We start from the raw sequence: 24,248 nt of genomic DNA on the forward strand, positions 1-24,248 counted from the left end.
TTATTCCTGTAAACCTTCTCTGGACCCTCTCCAAGGTCAGCAGATTCTTCCTCCGATATGCGGCCCAAAACTATATTCCACAATATTCCAATGCAGTCTGACCAGAGACTTAGCAGTACAGCACTGTTCTTATATTCTAGCCCTCTTGAAATGAGTGCTGACATCGCATTTGCGTTCCTAAGCTTAACCTTAAGAAAATCCTGAACAAGGAATCCTAAGTCCCTTTGTGCTTCAGATTTCTGAAGCCTTTCCAATTTAAAAAAGTCTGATCCACTATTTTTCTGACCAAATTTCATAACATCATACTTTCCCACATTGTATTTCATCTGCCACTTCTTTGCCTATTCTCCTAGCCTGTCCAATTCATAGAGTCATACAGCACAGAAACAAAGCCTTCAGTCAAAACAGTCCATAACAAATATAATCCCAAACTAAGCTAGTCCTACCTGTTTGCTCCTGGCCCATATCCCTCCAAACCTTTCCTATTCATGCATCCATCCAAATGTCTTTTAAACATTTTAATTGTACCTGCATCTACCACTTCCTCAGGAAGTTCAAATCCTTGTGCAAACTTTCTGCCTCAATGTTATCTGTTCCTCTACCCAGCCTAGTGTCATCTGGAAGCCTAGCAACAACGCCCCTAATTCCTTCATCCAGATTGTTAATGTATATTGTGAATACTTGAGGTTCAAACACTGACCCCTGCGGAACTCCACTAGTCACCAGTTGCTATCATGAAAAGATTCCTTTACCCCTACTCTCTGCCTTTTGCCCGATAGCCAATTCTCTATCCAGTACCTTATCCCTCATACCATGGGCTCTTGTCTTATTTAGTAGCCTCCTGTGCAAAACTTTGTCAAAGGTCTTCTGAAAATCCAAATAGGTCACGTACACTGGTTCTCTTTTGTCTAACTTGTGTGTTACCTTCTCAAGAATTCTAACAGACAAAGCCATGCTATCTATGTCCTATTGTACCATGCACTTCCAAGTACTTTGCAATCTCATCCTTGATAATCAACTCAGTCTCCGAGATCAGGCTAACTGGCCTCTAGTTTCTAATCTTCTACCTCCCTTCCTTCTTTAACGGGTGTGTTAAATATCCCATTGTCCAGTCCTCTGGGATCCTCCCTGACTTCAGTGACTCTTGAAATATCACAACTAATGCCTCCATAGTTTCCCAGCTATCTCCTTCTGAACCCTGGGGTGTTATCCATCCAGTCCAGATGATTTATTCACGTTCAGACTTATCTGCTTCCCTAGTACCTTCTCTTTAGTGATGGCCACTCACCTCTCTCCCTGACTCGCCCTGAGGTTCTGCGCAATTGGTATCTTCCACCAGGAAGACTGATGAAAAGTACCTATTAAGTTCCTCCTCCATTTCTTTGTTCCCCATTACTGCTTCTCCAACCTCGTGTTCGAGCAGTGGCATATCCGTTCTTGCCTCTCTTTTACCTTCGATATAAGTAAAGAAAATCTTGCAATCTTCTTTTATATTATTAGCTCACTTAACTTCATATTTCACCTTCCACCCACACCCACAACCCCTCAACCCCACCAAACTGCTTTTATAGTTGTCATCTGCTATTTTATAAAGGCTTCCCAATCTGTTGGCTTCCCATTAATCGTCGCCACATTGTATGCTTTTCTTTTACTTTTATGCTGTCCCTGACTTCCCTTGACAGCAACGATTGCCACATCTTCCCCTTAATATGTTTCTTTTTCAATGGGATGAATTTCTGCTGTGTTTCATAAATTACCTCCAGAAACCTCTGCCATTGCTACTCCACCATCTTCCCCTCTAGGCTTCCCTTCCAATCAACTCTGGCCAGCTCCTCCCTTATGTCTTTGTAATTATGCCAGTCATACACATTGAAGTTTAAGCATTTTATTCTTTTTATATTTTTGCTTTAAGCTGTGGTGCCCTTCCACTATTATAATATTTCCATGCTGAATGTAAAATCTTAAGGGCCCTTGTATGGTCTTTGTGAACATTCCCCTTGATTTTCTTTTTTATACTTCATAATTTCTCATGTGCTCAGTTCCTGACATTGCCTGTGCCATTGATGGAACTCCCACCCCCAACCACAGCTGTAGCTTCCCCAGGGAAGAGAGAGAAAATGAATCTATCACCCCAGGTTACTCTAAAGTCCTTTGGGACCAAAGCAGCACTGGCAATCACATGGTAGCAGATCATCAGCCTCATCTTCCAAATGGGGTTAATATGCATGGCACCTGAATGGGCATCAAACTGCCAAAGCAAGCATATTAAAAATCGGAAATGAAAATATTTATCATAGTGTTTCATCACTTTATATAAGAGGCATGCAATTACATTAATAACTGTAAAATACAAATTTTGAAACTCCGTTTTGCAATTTATTTTTAATTTCTATAAAAACAATTAAGAAAGGGGATAAATGTTCACCTAATTATGAGTCCTGAGAAGCTAAGCATTAGTTGAATATAATCCAAATCTGTAGATCTTGTTAATCACATATAACAACGTATGTTGATGAAATTATCCTGTTCCATAAGATGCCTAAAGATTGCCTCTAGCTTAAAACATATTCTTGCGAAATCATTTAGTTACATATTTACATACAGTCAGAATTTGTAAGATTAAAGATTGTGAAACTGTCCAAAGCTACTTAGATAAAATAATGCTGAATTAAGATTGTTAAAAATTCAATTGGCACATTTTGAATAAATTAGTGCATTTAATACACATCAACATGTCATCACCAAAAATTAGAATGGCAACTTATTCCAGAAATCTGGTAATAAATACAAGCTTTGGTATTTAATGAATTTTCAATGGCATACTGCAGTTTGCTTGAAATATCTTTTGAAATTTGCCTGACCAGTTTCTGTTTGTTGCGGTGTTGCCTGAGGTATCGATAAATAGCCATGATTTTGGATTAGAAAATAGGTGCAATTCGTAAATTTGCAAGAATCATCAGGATTCACACATACAGCAACAGTTCACTCTGCTTCCCTTTAGATTGCAAAGGAAGCAACTGTCACTGATTTGATTTCTAAACTCTGTAGGCCTGCCAAGTCTGAGCCTTTTCTGGTAAAACTGCTTATTTTTGTGTCAAAATTTTAACCATTTTCTGTAATTGTCCCATTGCCAGGCGTGAGATTTTATGAGCTGAAAGAGTGAGAATAATTACAAATCCAAAACAATCATTATACAAATACAAATCTGCCCCGATTACATTCACTGTTTATGTCTCAGCTGTTTTTCTCTATACCAGTGATATTACTGCCAATTACTAAGTACAAACCATCACTCTGAGTCTTGGTGTTAAAAAATCTCCCTCTTGGTGAAAGGCTGACAGAAGCAGCTCTCAATAACTATGCATAGTGAAAAGGTGGTACTCCAGACAGCCATTAATGGGAGTGCAATAATGGAATTCTTTGTTTAAGAGAAGATTTGCTGAAGCACTGCATAAATTCATTTGTTTATACTTGTAAAGTGAATGATTGGCTGAAGTAAAAATAATTGCATTGTTTTAATTTTTTTCATGGGAAATATACATTTTTATTTTATCAAAATGCTGAATCATTACCTGACACTATGCACATATTAAATCTATGCTTTTCTAGGGGATTAGCAAGAAGGTTTTCAATTTTTTTAAAAGTAGAAGGCAGTACAAATGATCTTCGCAGGTGCAATTAAGATGTATACATAGAGGCACTTCACCCATTCAGTTTTAGTAATTTTATCCAGACATAAGGAGATACAGCTTTAAGTTGTTCCCTTGAGAAGTAACAACATAACTTTTTTTCTTTAAAAATGTAATCCAGTTTTTGCTGACATTTGCAAGGGAAGGAATATTTTTTAAGTTAAACTGAGTTAATATGACAGAGCCAAAAACTGACTAGGTAAGGCATCACCTCCCAAAATGCTCGTGTATACTTTCTCGTAAGTCAGACAAGAAACAGCATTATGCCATTTGAGGAAATGCCGATGCAGGCTGGACGATCACACCCTTCCTGCTGAGGAAGATAGCATGGAGGGAGGGACCTACCCCAGTGAAGGCATGTAAAGAATAAATAGAATAATCTGCCTAAAAACGCTTTTGCAGTTTATATTTCTAAATCTTAGAATAATCCAAAATCTCAAATACTAGAAGGCTGACAATGCCTGTTCTGGAAGGCAGTGAATTATAGGATGTGCAGCATCTGTGTTTAGAACAGTGGTGTGTGTGCTGAATTAATTATAAAGCAGTGGAATGAGTGCGCTTTTAGCTGTTATACTTGGCACCCTTTCTTCATTTTCTTGCATTTAACTCAGGATTTAATTCTGAGGAATATGATTTGTTTATATTCAGTGCTAGAGAAGAAACAGTAATAGGTTTTGGGTAAGAATAAAGAATTATTTTGACTGACTGAGAACTGTTGCAAACCCCACAGCAGTTTCCTCAGCCTCAGACTCCTTCATTGTTCTTTATCAGAGCTACTGCTGTGAAGAGAGCCACAAACAGAAGCTATAAATAAATCTTTAAAAATTATGTTCGAACAAATAAATGAATGCACAGCTGAACTTGATAAGAAGTGTACACTGGACAAGAGATGTTGTCATTCATAACCTTTAATAATATGCTTTACCTGAGGTGTTGCCTATACCTTAGGATGAAAATTTTGATCAGACTCGTCATTAGGTACAGGAATTGAGATGAGTGATTACACCACACCTGGTCTGGTTGAGGCAGGCAACATGTCCCTGTGCACAAAGCTAACTGGCAACAGCATTGCAATGTAAGGTATCAGTGAACTCCAAAGTGCAAAGCTGAAGTGGTGAAAGGTGCTATAAATTAGTTTGAGATGTGCCTTTGGGATGTGATGGGGCTGTTGTTGGTCTAGTGCCAACCTCTGTCAATGGAAATGGAGGCAAGTTCTTGCCATCATGTACCCTCCCAGACTTACATGCTGGGAATTGTAGCATTCTATTCTCTCCATTACCTGGGAAAATAACAACTTACATATAAATGAGGTGAGATTAGATAATAATGAAATGTTATTGCATGCAGATAGACCCCTCACTATTCACTAGAGACATTCTCAGATAGCCATTAAACAAATGTAAAAACATTTTATGGAATATTGGACATCTTTTTCTTGACAGTGAGAATTTAATTTTTCAATTCTTGCATTGTTTTCCAAAATGATTCATCTTTACCCATGTTGTTGAATGGCTGGAAATTTTCCGCCAATTACTTCCACCACATTTCTAAGAAAGGAGTTCTAAAGAATTATGACCCTCTGTGAGAGAAAAGAAAATCACTCATTGGTTTCAAATGGATAACCTTATTTTTTTCAACCATGATCTTCAATTCTAGATTCTCCCGAAAGAAGCAACGGCTTCCACATTTAACCTGTTTATGCAGTTCAGGATTTTATATATTTCAATCAAGTCACCTCTTTCTAAACCGACTGACTCCCACAGCTACCTGGACTACACCTCCTCCCACCCTGCCCCCTGTAAAAACGCCATCCCATATTCCCAATTCCTTCGTCTCCGCCGCATCTGCTCCCAGGAGGACCAATTCCAACACCGCACAGCCCAGATGGCCTCCTTCTTCAAGGACCGCAGATTCCCCCCAGACGTGATCGGCGATGCCCTCCACCGCATCTCCTCCACTTCCCGCTCCTCCGCCCTTGAGTCCCGCTCCTCCAACCGCCACCAAGACAGAACCCCACTGGTTCTCACCTACCACCCCACCAACCTGCGCATACAACGTATTATCCGCCGCCATTTCCGCCACCTCCAAACGGACCCCACCACCAAGGATATATTTCCCTCCCCTCCCCTATCAGCGTTCCGCAAGGACCACTCCCTTCGTGACTCCCTTGTCAGATCCACACCCCCCACCAACCCAACCTCCACCCCCGGCACTTTCCCCTGCAACCGCAGGAAATGTAAAACTTGCGCCCACACCTCCACACTCACTTCCCTCCAAGGCTCCAAGGGATCCTTCCATATCCGCCACAAGTTCACCTGTACCTCCACACACATCATCTATTGCATCCGCTGCACCCGATGTGGCCTCCTCTATATTGGTGAGACAGGCCGCTTACTTGCGGAACGCTTCAGAGAACACCTCTGGGCCGCCCGAACCAACCAACCCAATCACCCCGTGGCTCAACACTTTAACTCCCCCTCCCACTCCACCGAGGACATGCAGGTCCTTGGACTCCTCCACCGGCAGAACACAACTACATGACGGCTGGAGGAGGAGCGCCTCATCTTCCGCCTGGGAACCCTCCAACCACAAGGTATGAATTCAGATTTCTCCAGCTTCCTCATTTCCCCTCCCCCCACCTTGTCTCAGTCGGTTCCCTCAACTCAGCACCGCCCTCCTAACCTGCAATCCTCTTCCTGACCTCTCCGCCCCCACCCCACTCCGGCCTATCACCCTCACCTTGACCTCCTTCCACCTATCCCACCTCCATCGCCCCTCCCCCTAGTCCCTCCTCCCTACCTTTTATCTCAGCCTGCTTGGCTCTCTCTCTCTTATTCCTGATGAAGGGCTTATGCTCGAAACGTCGAATTCTCTATTCCTGAGATGCTGCCTAACCTGCTGTGCTTTGACCAGCAACACATTTGCAGCTCTTCTAAATGCCATCAAGTATAAGTCTAGCCTATCCAACATTTCCTCATAATACAAGTCCCTATTTCTGGTATAAATCTAGTGAACCTTCTCTGAATTGCTTCTAATGCATTTATTGCCTTCCTTAACTAAGGTTAAAAATCACACAACACCAGGTTATAGTCCAACAGGTTTATTTGGAAGCACTGGCTGCTCCTTCATCAGGTGGTTGTGGATTATAAGATTGTAAGACACAGAATTTATGGCAAAAGTTTACAGTGTGATGTAACTGAAATTATATATTGAAAAAGACCTGGATCATTCGTTAAGTTTCTCATCTTTTAGAATGACCATATTGGTTTTAGTTCTTTCATATGTAAATTGCAGAATGTAAAGTTACATTCTCAAGTGAACTCTAACAATTGGGCGGCACGGTGGCACAGTGGTTAGCACTGCTGCCTCACAGCACCTGAGACTCGGGTTCAATTCCCGACTCAGGTGACTGACTGTGTGGAGTTTGCACGTTCTCCCCGTGTCTGCATGGGTTTCCTCCGGGTGCTCCGGTTTCCTCCCACAGTCCAAAGATGTGCGGGTCAGGTGAATTGGCCATGCTAAATTGCCCGTAGTGTTAGGGAAGGGGTAAATGTAGGGGTATGGGTGGGTTTCGCTTCGGCGGGTCGGTGTGGACTTGTTGGGCCGAAGGGCCTGTTTCCACACTGTAAGTCTAATCTAAGTCTAATTGGTGTCATGTCTGTCCAGATAATGCATTTAAGGTATAAGTTGCCCTGTGTGAGACTGTCTGTGCCACAATGGTTAGACTGATTCTAATCTAAAAATGGATTTGTAGAATCTTACATGGAATCATGCAGTTTCTGAGCAAAGTAAAATGTAGTTCTCCAAGTACAAATTCACCCCACAAACTCATATGTGTATGTGTGTGTGTGTTGGGGGGACAGTTGTAAGTGTCTGTGAGAGAGTATGTGTGTATGTGTATATGTGTGAGTGTGAGTGTAAATGGGTATATGTCTGTGAGAGGGCGCATGTGTGAGTGTGGGAGTGTATGTGTGAGCATATGAGAGAGGGTCTGCTTGAGAGTATTGATCTTTAGGTATGTGTGTGTGTAGGGGTTACGTATGTGTGTAGGAGTATTTTTGTGTCTGTGTTTGTGTTTGTGTGTGTGTGTATAGTGCAATGGGGTCACCTGTAGTGTGACATGAACCCAAGGTCCTAGTTGAGGCCATCCCCACGAGTACCGAACTTGGCTATCAGGCTCTGCTCAGTCACTTTTCATTGTTGCCTGCCCCGAAGTCCGCTTTGGAGGACGGTTACCCGAAGGTCCAAGGTCGAATGTCCTGGGCCACTGAAGCGTTCTCCGACTGGGAGGGAACACTCCTCTCTGATCAATGTTGTACAGTGTCCATTCATACGTTGCTGTAGCCTCTGCTTGGTCTTGCCAATATGCCATGCTACAGGGCAACCTTGCCTGTAGCATATGAGATAGACAACGTTGACTGAGTCTCATGAGTACCTGCCACGTATATGGGGGGAGGTATCCTCACCTATTATAGTGATAACCATGTCAGGACAGGCAACTATAAAAAGGGTTGGACTATAATGTGGTGTTGTGTCACATTTGACTTTGTATATCCGAGTCCAACACCAGCATCTCTAAATCATTAACAAAAGTTTGAATACTATCCACATTACTCCAGATATGGTGCCCTCTGTAACTGAAGCATAACCTCCCTATTTTTGTATTCAATGCCCCTTGCAATAAATGTTGACCTTCTATTACTTTACCTAATTATTTGGTGCATCACTTATAAAATTTTGGTGAAATGAGGATAACTGCCCTTGACACCAAGGTCAAATCTGATCAATAATGGCATCAAGGAGTCCCAGCAAAACAGGAATCAATGAGAATGCTCTCCACTGGTTCGAGTCAAACCCAGCACCAAGGAAGATAGCTGTGGATGTTAGAGGTCAGTCATCTCAGCTCTTGTACATCTTTGCATAATTCCTCAAGGAACGTATTTTTCACCATTCCTTTCTGAAAAATTCACATTATTTCTTCCTGTTTGCTCCACCCTAATGATTGGATACTGTACACGACATACACAAAAGAATTCTAGCTTTTATCATTTTTCATCTCTGCCCAAATTATATGCATTTGGATACAATCTTTAGTTATATCCATCAAGTCTCATAGTTGACCAATTTCATGCTAGTTGCAATTTTATTTTAATCACCTTTCCCATTTTACTTTTGCACTAGGCAAATAACAATTGTTCACCCACGTGCTCATTGAATGTTTCAATTGCCTTTCCACCATCATCTCTTTAAGTAACATTCTCCAATCTATCATAGCCAACTTGTGCCTCATATCATTGTAGTTTTCTCTATTTACATTCAGGACCATAGTCTCAGAATCAATTACATTGATCTCTACCTAGATAATAAATTCTATCATATTATGATCACTCTTCCCCAAGGGGCCTCACTTAACTAGATTGTCAATTATGCTTTTCACATTATGCAACACCCTGTCTAACATAGCCTGTTATCTAGTTGGTTCCTCAATGTATTGGTCCAGAAAAACATTCAATAGACACTGTTACTGATTTGATTTGCCTAATCTATATGCAGATTAAAGTCATTCATAATTACAAATGTTTCTAAATTTCATTGTCTCTAATTTCCTGTTTAATGCTATTTCCAAAATCACCCTTACAGTTAGTGGGTCTATATACAACCCACACTAATGTTTTTTTTTGCCCCAGGTGTGTCTCAGCTTTACCATTCCTCACTATTGTTTTAATTCCCTCTTTAACAAACAATGCAACTCCACAGCCTTTTCCTCTTTATCCGTCCTTGTAACAATACAATGGCTCTAAGAGACATATTTTGTCCTTTTTTTGTGAAGAGACCTTGAGATGGAGGTACTAAGTGGTCTATTTCAAGCCACTAAAGTAAACAGATTATGATGCTTTGGGTTTTAGTTTAAATTGGAACAACAGAAGCAGCCTGAATGGATGGAGTCAGGCTACCACGAAACCAGAGATTTAATTTAGCTGTTAGTAGTTGTTAGGGTTTTGAAGATGGCTGTGGAAGCTGTCTTCCTCTTTGCTCTAGCTAAATTCTGGTGTTCTCTCTGCCAGAACTTTCTCTTGATGTGATTTTCTACTGGACTGGGGAAACATTGTATGTGAGATAATCAATTTTACTGAATTTGCCTTTGCCATGGAGTGTTTATGGGATGTTACTGTGTGGAATAGTTGCTGTTTAGTAGTTAAATAATCTATTATTCTGTTAAGTTTTCCAATACAGTAAAGTTACTAAAATGCTTCTTTCTTTTGTTTGTATTTTAACTATAAGATAGGAATAAAGTGTGTTTTGCTTAAAGCCAAATAGTGTGAACAATCGAATTTCTTTTGGAACACAACACCTCACACTAGCCTTTAAATAAGATAAAGGTCAAGGCTATCTCCTTATTGTATTTGAAGGTGATTTGGTTTAGCCCATGATTCCTTCCTATATACTGTACTGAATATTCCTGGATATTCAATTCCCATTCAGTTCCTGCTCATCTTGCAGCTATATCTCTGTAATTCCAATGATATCATATCCTTTTTCATCTATTTGGATGATTAATTCATCACTTGATTGTGAATACTCTATGCATTAAGGCGCAAAGCCTTAAGGTTTGTCCTTTTAACATTACTTGTTGCAAGTTTGTGAGAAGATTTGTAGCTCAGGTGCTCGTTGTTGTGGTTCTGTTCGCCGAGCTGGGAATTTGTATTGCAGACATTTCATCCCCTGTCTAGGTGACATCCTGAGTGCTTGGGAGCCTCCTGTGAAGCGCTTCTGTGATGCTTCCTCCGGCATTTATAGTGGCACCACTATAAATACCGGAGGAAACATCACAGAAGCACTTCACAGGAGGCTCCCAAGCACTGAGGATGTCACCTAGACAGGGGATAAAACGTCTGCAGCACAAATTCCTAGCTCGGCGAACAAAACCACAATTACTTATCCCATTCCTATTATTTTTCACTGTGTTCCCATTAGGTCCTGGTCCTTGATTTTTCTACCTATTTCTTTTCTAATTCCTCTTTGTAACCAAATTTTCCCTTCTGTTCTTTTCATTGATCCCCTGTCCTATGACTCCTTGCAAAGGTTCCACCCCACTGCAAGGACTACTGCAAGGAGAGTGGTGTTTGTGAGCTCTGAGGTGAACAATATAAAGAAATTGAAAACATAAAGTGGAATTACTGAAAATATGGACCATATTGAATGATGAATTAATACGAAGAAAGAATAGAGCTTGAAGCTGAGCCATCAACCACAGAGCAAAACAGCATTTTAACTGGAAACTTGATAGGCACAAACATAGATTTACTTGTTGAGAAGTAAAATATGACAGCAGCCCCTTTAAAAAAAAACAGCATGAGAATGTTCAAATCAATGCTAGATCATTCATCAAATAACAGAAAGGGTTCAGCTGTGTAAAATCATTAATGGAAGAACTGTGTCACAAACAATACCAAGGCTCTTGGATTGGACCAAAGCTTTCAAGATAATGTAGAATTTAAGAGCTTGAAGTAATTTCCATACTATTACAAGGGCAATAGTGTGATATTCTAAAAGGTAAGAGGAATCATCTTTCTTCACAATAGGATATACGCAAATTTCTAAGGAGATGGAAGGTCAACTGAGGGTAGGAGAGATTAGAGATACTATGCAGGACATCAGCAAATTTGAGGACAATTATCCAGTGAGAAAGTTCCATCAGGACCAAAGATCTTCGCGAAGCATACAGAGTGGAGATTCTGACAGACATTGTGAAAACAAAAGAATGTTAGTCATAACATTTAAACAGATTGGAGTGATGGGGCAGAATTCAATCCATCAATAGCAATGTTGTTGGATGTGCTGCCTGAAAGCTCGGAATTGATGTCTTTGTGAATTATGAGAAGAGAACATTTTAACCATGAATCAAGTGGGTGATTAAAATGAGAGCAATTGGTTTCAAAATCTAAATCCACATTTTATCTTTTGCTGGAAGGTGGGAACACAGTGCTTCATCAAGATGAGGACTTGATGGGTTTAGAAGTTATATAAGTTCCTTCTCACTGTCTCCAGATACATGCCTACAGAACATCTGACAGCAACACACAAAATGACCTTCCGCCACTGATTCCAAGACAAGGCCTTCAACTTTCCCCTCAGCCAGTAAACCCCTGAACTACACATCCTCAAGCTTTTAAATATCCTCCCAAAGGCATCACTTGAGTCACAAGCTTTGACCCCAAAGATCTTCAATTGCCCTCCCTGTCCCATTCACCTACTCCCAGGGTTTGAATTCCACTCCCTGGATCTTGATTTCCTCACCAACACATCAATTCAACTCCCAAGGCTGGGATTCCCACCATTAACTCTTCTGCTTCCTCCCGATTAGACTCTGAACCATCCCCAACCTGACTGATCCCTTCTCCTTTCCTCCATTGTGCTCAATTCCCCCATTGACTCCACCTCTCTAGAATAAGATACTTTGCTAATTGACCTTCACCATTTCCTGCATCATGAAGGACCTTCAAGCCACACAGAGCACCGGCGAACATGATACTATGGCCTTTGCTGACTGACTCCATGCCTGACTGTTGGCTCAGCCTGTCAGGGGAACTGGTCAGTGAAGTTACAAACACATTTGGGGTTGGCTCGTGGAAAAGTGCACATTGAAGTTTTCTTTTGACTTTCTGATTGATCTGTGGATCTCTGACAGGTTAATAAAATATATCCTCAGAGTTTTGTAATAATAGGGACTTCAGTAATGAGGATAAATTGGAGAAGTTGGGCTGTTCACCTTAGACAGGGCGTGGCGTTATGCCTCACTGTGGAGGTGTGCTGGAAATCAAGTCTTACTATTCACAGAGTCATTACAAGAGTTAAAGATTTTATAAATCTACACCAAATTCCTCCATTTATCTGTCATTTAGACTTAGATTGACAGAAAGCAAGGGCCAAGTTACTGTTGTTAAGAAAAGTTATAATTAATACAAATAAATAGACCGTAGTTGCAGGTAAGCAATTATGAACCATCCACATATAACTGTACTAATTAAAATGCTAACCCCTTTATAGAACTCCCCCTAAACACACATGATAGGAAATAAAAACATGGTGGATGGAACAGCAGAAAGGCAATTCAAGGGATGCCATTTGCAGGATTCGCTTTTGGCTTGTCAAATCCTGCTGCTCCTTGATTTCCCTTCTCCAGGTATTTTCACCTGGTTGCAGGAGACACTAAGTGACTAGGTCACACTTATAAAACCTTTAACTTATTGTCTACGAGCCACAGCTTCCAGCAAGCGATGAGGGAAAATTAATTGGCTTTCTTCAGGTGTGAGAATTGTTTTACAACAGAGGGCAAAACAGCTCCTTCCTTACCAGAGGTCCAAGTGCTTCTGTACAATCATTCAGAGCCTCAAGCTGTTCAGCTACTGGGGAGACAAGCATATGGTTGTTGGTCAGCAGAGACCTTTGTCACTGACAATGGGTCACCTTTCCCCAGACTAATCAGTTATTTGGTACCATCTGAATTTTTATCCATATACAGGTGTCCCCCGCTTTTTGAACGTTTGCTTTATACAATTTTGCTTTCACGAAAGACCTACATTAATACCTGTTTTACAAATCCGAAAAGAATTTTCGCTTTTACAAAAAAGTGATACTTTTTCCTATATAAACCATGCACCTCCGCTTTAAGCTACTTCCAGCTTACGAAAGGTTTCCTGGGAACGCTCTACTTTCAGATAGTGGGTGTACCTGTACATCCCTCGGCTTCAATTTGTCTGCAACTGATTTCTTGCACGGCTTGAAAAAAATAGGTGTATAAACAGCACTTACATTATTTGCTTTTAAAAAGTGCAGCAATTCTTTAAACAATCCTTAGCATTTAAAACAGGCCTTTGCCCATTTTGGTCTACAATTAAAAACACAGGAAAATAAAAAAAAATGCATTCTTTTCTAGAAAGAGAGGAGATTTGAATGAGTTGTTCAACAATCTCTAGATAGACATTGAAACTGTGCTCATTGGCAAGAGAATCAGAAACTAGAAGACACCTATTAAAACAAAATGGTTAAAAACTGGTGATATGAGGAAAACCATTTATATGCAGCGCATGGTCAGAATCTAGAATGCACTGCCTGATAGTGTGGTCATGTGCTGAAGAAAGATTCAATTATGTCTCTTAATAAGGCATTGTGTTATGATGTAAAGGGAAAATAAATAGGTGGGCAATGAGAAAAAGGAGAGGTATTGGACTTCATGCTGTGCTGTAGCCATTCAATATTTCTAAGATTATATAGATTTATTTATTATATAGAGATAATTTTATTTATCGACAACTCAACAAAATGAAACAAAAACTTTGGGGATGTACACTTGTAATATAAAATAAATTATTCAACAGAACCTTTCCTACTAATATTCCCAGTAAGCATAATCTCCAGCAGAGAGATTATAACCATCCCTCTTTGACATTCAATGGGATTACCATCATAGAATTCACCAGTATCCACAGTATCCTGGGGGTTACCGATGACCAGAAACTGAACTGGTCCAACCAAATCAATAATAAAGCTTCCAAAGTAGGTCAGATGCTGTAAACAAGGCACAAGTTATGGATTTTGATGACATGTTCTCCAAGATCTGGATGAATGTAACTCACACAAAATTCATGAAATTCCATATCATTTAGAACAAAGCAGCCCTTTTGATCAGTGCACTTTCAGTATTCAGTCTCTCTTGATCACTATCACCACTACCTTCAACAGTCAGTCTCTCTACGATTGGTACGGCAGTTCCTTTCCAAGCCACACACCATCCTTACTCTTTATTATATTGCCTTTATATTGTTTCACTGTTGCTGGGTCAAAATTCTGAATTTATGTCCCTCACAACACTATACCATTATGTAGCATGTGCATCTATACCACATGGATTGAAGCAGTTCAAAAAACAATCACCAAAGCTCACCATCACCATTTCAAGGCCATTGGTTGATAAGCAATAAATGCTGAAGAATAGCTTCTGAAGGATCAGGACAAGAGCATTTGGGGTTTCTTTTCAATACATTTACATCTGGCAGTCTTAAATTTTGATGAAGATGATATTCCAAACTGAAAATGAAGTTGCCTTGAGATGTTCTCAACCTGTCAAAACACCAGATATAAAATGCAAATATTTACAAGATAGCTGAACAACAGACATGATAAAACCATGAGATAGTACTAGATCAGGCAAAAAAGAAAACTTAATGACAACATTTTTGATGTTAACAACAACATCAATACTTTACTGACATAGATCAAATCACTTGAATATGAAGAAAACCAGAACATGGAAGTCTGAAAAAAGACCTCTTAAGCTGATGAATATGGTTATTATTCCTGATCATTATCGGGATGGTAGATTGTGTGACACAACTACTTTATATGGCTTTCCATAAACCAGAGAAATTCAGTTTATGTTAGAAACAAAAACAGAAATTGCTGGAAAAGCTCAGCAGATCTGTCAGCATTTGTGGAGAGAAATCAGAGTTAACATTTTGGATCTGGTGACCCTTCCCCAGTTTATGTTGGACTTATTCTCCTGTTGCTCTGCTGAGAACACTTGTCCATAAATCTATTCCACGTTGACAATTAGAACAGTTCAAAAGGCTGAATTTGTTGCAGACTGTTCTGCAGAGGCAGAATATGGTGAAAGAATTAAAGCTGAAAGTGTAAATACAGCTTCAGCTATAAGTCTTTTAGTACAATAAATGTAAGCACAACAGTAGGCTAGCAGGTACACCCAAGAAAGGATGGAAAAGAGCTAGGCCAGAGAGTAAATGACAGAAACAAAGACATAGTTGAGATTGTACATGCAGCAGGAAAAACCAAAACCTTGGATGGACAAGAATAAGATGTGACATTTTATTACTGTTAGAAATTGAATCTTGACTAAAGGCATAAAAGAAACGCAAACTGGTGAGTTTTTTTCAGAGTTCTATCTTGAAATGTGTACTTCTTGTGTACACATGAATAAATGATCATAAACTCTACCTGAGTTTCCTGGTGATTTGTCAAGTTAAATGATAACAGTGTGAAGAAGAGTCATTTCAGAGCAAGCTAGGACACAAAAACATCTTTCTATGAATAAATCAAGATGGGAAAAATGGCTTTCCTTGCTCTTAATGATCTTAAGTTTATGTGAGGTAGATAGATTGTAAGAGACTAATTGGATCATGCGACTGATTTGGAAATGGGGAACCAGATTGACCATTTATTTGCAAATATCTAGATTAATGCAAGATGAATGATCAAATGTCAGATAATCAAACAAACAAGACAACAGCATCAGCTTTCTTTGACAGGCGGCATTTTAACTAAAAACACACACACTTACTTTGAAGTGATACAAAAGACTTGTCAGAACATGTTCAGTTAATGCTTCGGATGTAATCATTTGGATCTACAATTTCCAGGGCTTTAAAACTCACAATTGGCATGTGTGGCATTGCGCAAAGGTTGTTTGAGGTAGTTCACCATCATCAAATCCTCGTTTATCTTTGTTTTGTCTTGAGAACCTAATGGTTAGTGGCAGAGGATACAGCACTAAAGAATATCTACACAGGAGGCACCGTTTTCGGTAACAAGAAGGTTTACTGCATGATAGCAATGAGTATAATTACATTTGGTCAGGCTTAATTACTGAGGGCTGAGGGAACTGAAACAGATACATTCAACTACTGTTGTAAGAGCAGGTCAGAGACTGGAATCTTGAATCTCCTCAAAACATGTCCATTATCTACCAGGCACAAGCCAGATATCTGATGTAATAATCTTTACTTGCCTGGTTGAGTGCAGCTCCAACAATACTCAAGAAGTTTGACATCATTCAAGGTCTTCAAGTGAACATGAGCATATGAACAAGTCAGCATATTTTTTAAATTTTCAAGTTGTTTAATTGGATTTTCTTTCTCTAATTATGTATTGATAATAAAGTATCAGAGATGTATGCTAGACTGTTATTTATATACATATATGTCTACTGTGACAATGCTGTCAGTCAAAGTCTATGAGTGGGTGGGATGGGAAACTGAGAAGGAGAAGTGTATTCCCAATTGAAATAATTAGGAAGGATTCCATCAGAAACGTGCATACATGAAATGAGCTGCCACCGGAAGTGGTAGAGGTGGATACAAATACAACATTTAAAAGACATTTGGATAAGTAGATGGATAGGAAATTTTCAAAGCCAAATGCAGGCAAATGGGATTACTACATTTTAGGAAGCCTAGTTGGCATGGACAAGTTGGGCTGAAGGGCCTGTTTCCATACTGTATGACTCTATGATTCTATGGCAAAGCAGTTCACTTGACAGATACCTCATACACCACTGTCAACATTTAATCCCTCTACATTCAGTGCAGTGTGGCAGCAGCATGTACCCTCGACAAGATGCACTTCAATAACTTGCTAAGGATCCTTAGAATGCACTCTCTATCCAAAAATGTCTGCTTCCTAAAAGAACAGGAACGCCAGATACAACACCACCTGCAAGTTCCCCCTCGGTTCTCGCACCATCCCAATTTGCAAATATATCATCATTCCTGCCCTATCATTAAGTGAAAATCCTGGAATTAATGCCCTCACAGTATTATAGTTACAGTTTTGCAAGGTTTGTGAAGGTTTGTAGCTCAGGTTGAGGTTTAGTTTGTAGTTACAGCTACACAGCAGTGATTCAAAAATGCAGCTTCACACCACTTTCTCAAGGGCAATTAGAAATGGACAACGAATGCAGATCCAGCCAGCTGTTGCCACATTCTATGAATGAATGAAAAAAATTTTAAAATTTAGTATGATCGACCACTCAGTTTCAATGAGTTAAATCCACAGTTTGTTGGAGTGATTGATGAGAAATCCATTCTTATGGTGTAAGTTTCCAAACTAAATGAACAAATGCCATGAACTCTATTTAGTACAAACATACGTATAAACAAGAGTTTAGGAGCTAGTGGCATTTCATTCCACATTCTCACCTACTCTCGCTAGCCTTTCATCCCTTACCAGTAATCTATCTGTCCCTGCCTTAAAAATATTCAAAAACTTTGATTCCACTGCCTTTTCAGGAAGAGAGTTCCAAGGATTTTTGGCCCAAAGGGAAGGTAAAACCTCTCATCATCTCTGTCTTAAATAGACAAACCCTTATTATTAAACAGTGACCCCTTGTTCTAGATTCTTCCAAGAGAGAAGAATTTTTCCATATACACCTTGTCAAAACACCTCAGGATTTTATATGTTTCGATCAACTCAGTCCTTACTTTTCTAAACATGAGTTGATAGAAGTCTAATCTATTCAATCTTTCATCAATAAACTACCAACTATTACATGTATTAATGATGTAATTTTTTAAAAAATTGTTTCCAATGTATTTATATTCTTCCTTAAATAAGGTAACCAATACTTGCATAATATTCCAGGTGTGGGCTCACCAGTGCCCTGCATTACCAAAGCATAACCTTTTCCACTTTTGTATTCAAATTCCTTCACAATAAGATATAAAATTCAATTAGTTAAGCTGACCACTTACTATATCTGCACATTAACCTTTTACAATTCATGCCCTCGGAGCTCTGTAATCTTGCATCATTTGGAAAATGTGCTTTCTTTTAATCTTTCTGCAACTTTTACAATTTCACATTTCCAATATTTCCCAGGTCTTTGCTCACTCACCTAACATATCCGTTTTCCTTTCTTATCATCCTTATTACTCTTCACAATTTACTTTACTGCCTATCTTTGTATTATTAGCAAATTAAGCAACCATACCTTCAATTCGTTTGTCCAAGTCATTTATATAAATTGTAAAGGTTTTAAGTCTCTGGGAGACATAACTCGCTGCATGTTGCCAACCAGAAACGGTCCTATTTATGCCCACTTTTTAATTCCTGTTAGCCAACCAATATTTCATTTGAGAATAAAACAAAGTACTGCAGAGGTTGGTTGTCTGAAAGACTTAAAAACACATATTGCTGGAGGAACTCTGCAGCTCTAGTAGCATCTGTGAAGAGAAACCAAACATGCTGTGTTTCTCCAGCAATTTCGGTGTTGTGTGGTTCTATTCATGCGAATTTATTACCCCTAAATTATAAGCCTTTATTTTCAGCAATAACCTTTGATATGGCACCTTATCAAATTACTTCTGGAAATCTAAGTACAGTACATCCAGTTATCCTTTATCCCCCAAATAATAGTCTTCAAGAAATCTAATAAATTGGTCAAATATGCTTTCCCTTGCACTAAACTATGTTGACTCTGCCTGATTACATTGAGCTTTTCTAAGTGCCCTGCTATTGTGTCTTTATCAATAGCTTTCAATATTGCTCAATAACAAACCTTAAGCTAATTTGCCTGTAGTTTCCTATTTTCTTTTCTATTTCCTTCTGAATAAAGGAGTTACAATTGATATCTTCCAGTGTATTGGAAGTTTCCCCAAATCTAGGAATTTCTGGAAAATGAGAGCCAACATATCAACTGTCTCACCAGCCACTTCTTTTAAGGGCCTCAGATCAAGTCCATCAAAATGCAAGGACTTACAGTCATAGAGTCATAGAGACGTACAGCATGGAAACAGACCCCTCGGTCCAACCTGTCCATGCCGACCAGATATCCCAACCCAATCTAGTCCCACCTGCCAGCACCCAGCCCATATCCCTCCAACTCCTTCCTATTCATATACCCATCCAAATGCCTCTTAAATGCTGCAATTGTACCAGCCTCCACCATATCCTCTGGCAGCTCATTCCATACACGTACCATGTTAAAAATTTGCCCCTTAGGTCTCTTTTATATCTTTCTCCTCTCACCCTAAACCTATGCCCTCTAGTTCTGGACTCCCCAATCCCAGTGAAAAGACTTTGCCTATTTACGCTATCCATGACCCTCATAACTTTGTAAACCTCTATAAGGTCACCCCCTCAGCCTCTGAGGCTACAGGGAAAACAGCCCCAGCCTGTTCAGCCTCTCCCTATAGCTCAAATCTCTGACCCTGTAAATCTTCTGTAACTCTTTTCCGAAGCCTTTCAAGTTTCACAACATCTTTCCGATAGGAAGGAGACCAGAATTGCACGCAGTATTCCAATAGTGGCCTAACCAATGTTCTGTACAGCCGCAACATGACCTCCCAATTCCTGTACTCAATATTCTGACCAATAAAGGAAAGCATACCAAACGCCTTCTTCACTATCCTATCTACCTGCGACTCCACTTTCATGGAGCTATGAGCCTGTACTCCAAAGTCTCTTTGTTCAGCAACACTCTCTAGGACCTTACCATAAAGTGTGTAAGTCCTACTAAGATTTGCTTTCCCAAAATGCAACACCTCTCATTTATCTGAATTAAACTCCATCTGCCACTTCTCAGCCCATTGGCCTATCTGGTCCAGATCCTGTTGTAATCTGAGGTAACCTCTTCGCTGTCCACTACATCTCCAATTTTGGTGTCATCTGCAAACTTACTAACTGTATCTCTTATGCTCACATCCAAATCATTTATGCAAATGACAAAAGGTAGAGGACCCAACACCGATCCTTATGGCACTCCACTGGTCACAGGCCTCCAGTCTAAAAAACAACCCTCCACCACCACCCTCTGTCTTCTACCTTTCAGCCAGTTCTGTATCCAGATGGCTAGTTCTCCCTGTATTCCATGAGATTTAACCTTGCTAATCAGTCTCCCATGGGGAACCTTGTCGAACGCCTTACTGAAGTCCATATAGATCACATCTACTGTTCTGCCCTCATCAATCTTCTTTGCTCCTTTTTCAAAAAACTCACGCAAGTTTGTGAGACATGATTTCCCACGCACAAAGCCATGTTGACGATCCCAAATCAGTTCTTGCACTTCCAAATACATGTACATCCTGTCCCTCAGGATTTCCTTTAACAACTTGCCCACCACTGAGGTCAGGCTCACCAGTCTATAGTTCCCTGGCTTGTCTTTACTGCCCTTCTTAAAAAGTGGCACCACGATTGCCAACCTCCAGTCTTCTGGCACCTCATCTGTGTCTATCAATGATACAAATATCTCAGCAAGAGGCCCAGCAATCACTTCTCTAGCTTCCCACAGAGTTCTCAGGTACACCTGATCAGGTCCTGGGGATTTATCCACCTTTAATCGTATCAAGACATCCAGCACTTCCCCCTCTGTAATCTGGACATTTTGCAAGATGTCACCATCTATTTCCCTACAGTCTATATCTTCCATATCCTTTTCCATAGTAAATACCGATGCAAAATATTCATTTAGTATCTCCCCCATTTTCTGTGGCTCCACACAAAGGCCACCTTGCTGATCTTTGAGGGGCCCTATTCTCTCCCTAGTTACCCTTTTATCCTTAATGTATTTGTAAAAACCCTTTGGACTTTCCTTAATTCTATTTGCTTAAGCTGTCTCATGTCCACTTTTTGCCCTCCTGATTTCCCTCTTAAGTAAACTCCTACTTCTTTTATACTCTTCTAAGGATTCACTTGATCTATCCTGTCTTTTTCTTAACCAAACCCTCAATTTCTTTAGTCATCCAGCATTCCCTATACCTACCAGCCTTCCCTTTCACCCTGACAGGAATACACTTTCTCTGGATTCTTGTTATTTCATTTCTGAAGGCTTCACATTTTCCAGCTCTCCCTTTACCTGCGAACATCTGCTTCCAATCAGCGTTCAAAAGTTCTTGCCTAATGCCATCAAAATTGGCCTTTCTCCAATTTAGAACTTCAACTTTTAGATCTGGTCTATCCTTTTCCATCACTATTTTAAAATGGTCACTGGCCCCAAAGTGCTCCCCCACTGACACCTCAATCATCTGCCCTGCCATATTTCCCAAGAGTAGGTCAACGTTTGCACCTCCTCTAGTAGGTACATCCACATACTAAATCAGAAAATTGTCTTGTTCGCACTTAAGAATTTCCTCTCCATCTAAACCTTTAACACTACAGCAGTCCCAGTCGATGTTTGGAAAGTTAAAATCCCCGACCATAATCACCCTATTACTCTTACAGATAGCTGCAATCTCCTTACAAGTTTGTTTCTCAATTTCCCTCTGACTATTGGGGGGTCTATAATACAATTCCAATAATGTGATCATCCCTTTCTTATTTCTCAGCTCCACACAAATAGCTTCCCCAGATGTATTTCCGGGAATATCCTCCCTCAGCACAGCTGTAATGCTATCCCTTATCAAAAATGCCACTCCCCCTCCTCTCTTGCCTCCCTTTCTATCCTTCCTGTAGCATTTGTATCCTGGAACATTAAGCTGCCAGTCCTGCCTATGTGTGAGCCATGTTTCTGTATTTGTTATGATATCCCAGTCCCATGTTCCTAACCATGTCCTGAGTTCATCTGCCTCTCCTGTTAGGCCCTTACATTGAAATAAATGCAGTTTAATTTAGAATAGATTACTTACAGTGTGGAAACAGGCCCTTCGGCCCAACAAGTCCACACCGACCCGCTGAAGCGCAACTCACCCATACCCCTACATTTACCCCTTATCTAACACTACGGGCAATTTAGCATAGCCAATTCACCTGACCCGCACATCTTTGGACTGTGGGAGGAAACCGGAGCACCCGGAGGAAACCCACGCAGACATGGGGACAACGTGCAAACTCCACACAGTCAGTCGCCTGAGGTGAGAATTGAACCCGGGTCTCAGGCGCTGTGAGGCAGCAGTGCTAACCACTGTGCCACTGTGCCAACATTTAAGTTATTAGTCCTACCTTGTCCCTGCCTGCCCTGACTGTTTGACTTACTTCTGTTCTCAACTGTCCCAGTTTCAGATTGATCGCTTTTGTCATTATTCCCTGGTTTCCCCATTATTCCCTGGGTCTCACCCCCTCCCAACCATACTAGTTTAAATCCTCCCAAGCAATTCTAGCAAATTTTCCTGCCAATATATCAGTCCCCTTCCAATTTAGGTGCAATCCGTCCTTCTTATACAGGTCACTTCTACCCCAAAAGAGATTTCAATGATCCAAAAAATGAGAATCCTTCTCCCATACACCAGCTCCTCAGTCATGCCTTCATCTGCTCTATCCTCCTATTCCTGCCCTCACTAGCTCATAGCATTGGGAGTAATCCAGATATTACTATCCTTGAGGACCTCCTTTTTAAATTTCTGCCTAACTCTCTGTAATCTCCCTTCAGAATCTCAACCTTTTCCCTTCCTATGTCGTTGGTTCCAATGTGGACAATGACCTCTTGCTGGCCCCTCTCCCCCATGAGAACATTCTGTACCCTCTCTGAGACATCCTTGATCCTGGCACAGGGAAGCAACACGCCATTCTGCTTTTTCACTGCTGGCCACAGAAACATCTGTCTGTACCTTGGACTAGAGAATCCCCTAACAAAATTGATCTCTTGGAACCCGAGGTACCCCTCGGTGCATTAGAGCCAGTCTCAATATCAGAAACTTGGCTGTTCATGCTACATTCCCCTGAGAGTCCATCACCCCCTACATTTTCCAAAACAGCATACCTGTTTGAAATGGGTATATCCACTAAAGACTCCTGCCCTAGGTGCTTACCTCTCTTACCCTTCCTGGAGTTCACCCATCTATGTGATTGTATCTGAGACTTTCCCCCCTTCCTATAACTGCCATCCATCACATACTGTTGCTGTTGCAAATTCCTCATCACTTCTATCTGTCTCTCCAACTGATCCACTCGATCTGATAACATTCACATCCAACAGCATTTATAGCACATATAGTCTGCAGTAACTTTAAACTCTCTTTAAACTCCCACATCTGACAAGAAATACATATCACCCTATTAAAAGCCATTTTTTGCACCTTCACAATCTACAGACCCAGAAAATAACACGTCTTATTCCTCTACAAACACTGCCCCATGTAAAGTTAATAGTTATGGCTTATATTTTAAGTTGAATCAAGAGACTTATCTCCAAAAACATAATCAAGAAAGAACCCACTTTACTCACTAATACAGCCTTTCTCTTGGACAGATTTAAAACAACAATGAACTTATCTGATTCTGTGTTGTGAACTTCGCTCAAACCGGTCCCTCCAAGATTCGTTGTGAAATTCACTGCTTTTTAATTTTCCCAGATGCACTCCGATATCCAGCAACACATGAATTCAAAAACAGCAAAGGCAGTAACTGTGCAGGTTCTCTCTCTCATTCTGTCTCCTGCACTGTCCTCACCGTGTGCTTCCTTTGTCTGTTCTTCTCCCTTTTAAAACTGCTGTTCTTTTGACTTTTTTTTTCCAAAGTTCCAAAAACAATGCAACAGCATATAAAACAGTAATTGCTGCTCCTGGAATTCGAGGAAGTCACCTCCAGCACTTAAAATACCTCAAAATAAATGGAGCAGCTCTTACAGCCAGAAATGTTTCCCGACTTCTTAGCACTCAGCTCCAATAATTTGCTCAGTGCAATTCCCCTGGTGTTCGTAATTTTTTTACTTCCTCCGTCTCTTTCATTTCCTGAATGACAGTTATTTCTTGGGTATTACAGAAAACTTTGTTTTAACCAGTACCTTATGAACTGGTGCTCTTGAGAAACTAGCAAAAACGATGTACCTCGAATACC

The 24,248-nt window shown here is 40.3% G+C and overlaps 1 protein-coding gene across 2 annotated transcripts in view; it reads right to left on the minus strand.

Annotated features, from left to right (window-relative positions):
• Nucleotides 1-23,926, minus strand: part of atg10 (ATG10 autophagy related 10 homolog (S. cerevisiae)) — a 262,479-nt gene extending 238,553 nt beyond the window's left edge. Inside the window, exon 1 of one of the 2 annotated variants that reach the window (XM_060836478.1) lies at nt 23,862-23,926. Coding sequence is in view for 1 of the 2 variants with exons in the window: in XM_060836496.1 (XP_060692479.1) it covers nt 14,635-14,643 (9 nt within the window). In the remaining variant the exon portion in view is untranslated. Of the gene's footprint in view, nt 1-14,634; nt 14,695-23,861 lie in introns of those variants that run through there. The other variant, XM_060836496.1, reaches the window with a different exon arrangement.
• Nucleotides 23,927-24,248: the final 322 nt, after the last annotated feature.

Source organism: Hemiscyllium ocellatum, chromosome 2 (genome assembly GCF_020745735.1).
Source record: "Hemiscyllium ocellatum isolate sHemOce1 chromosome 2, sHemOce1.pat.X.cur, whole genome shotgun sequence".
Lineage (NCBI taxonomy): Eukaryota > Metazoa > Chordata > Chondrichthyes > Orectolobiformes > Hemiscylliidae > Hemiscyllium > Hemiscyllium ocellatum.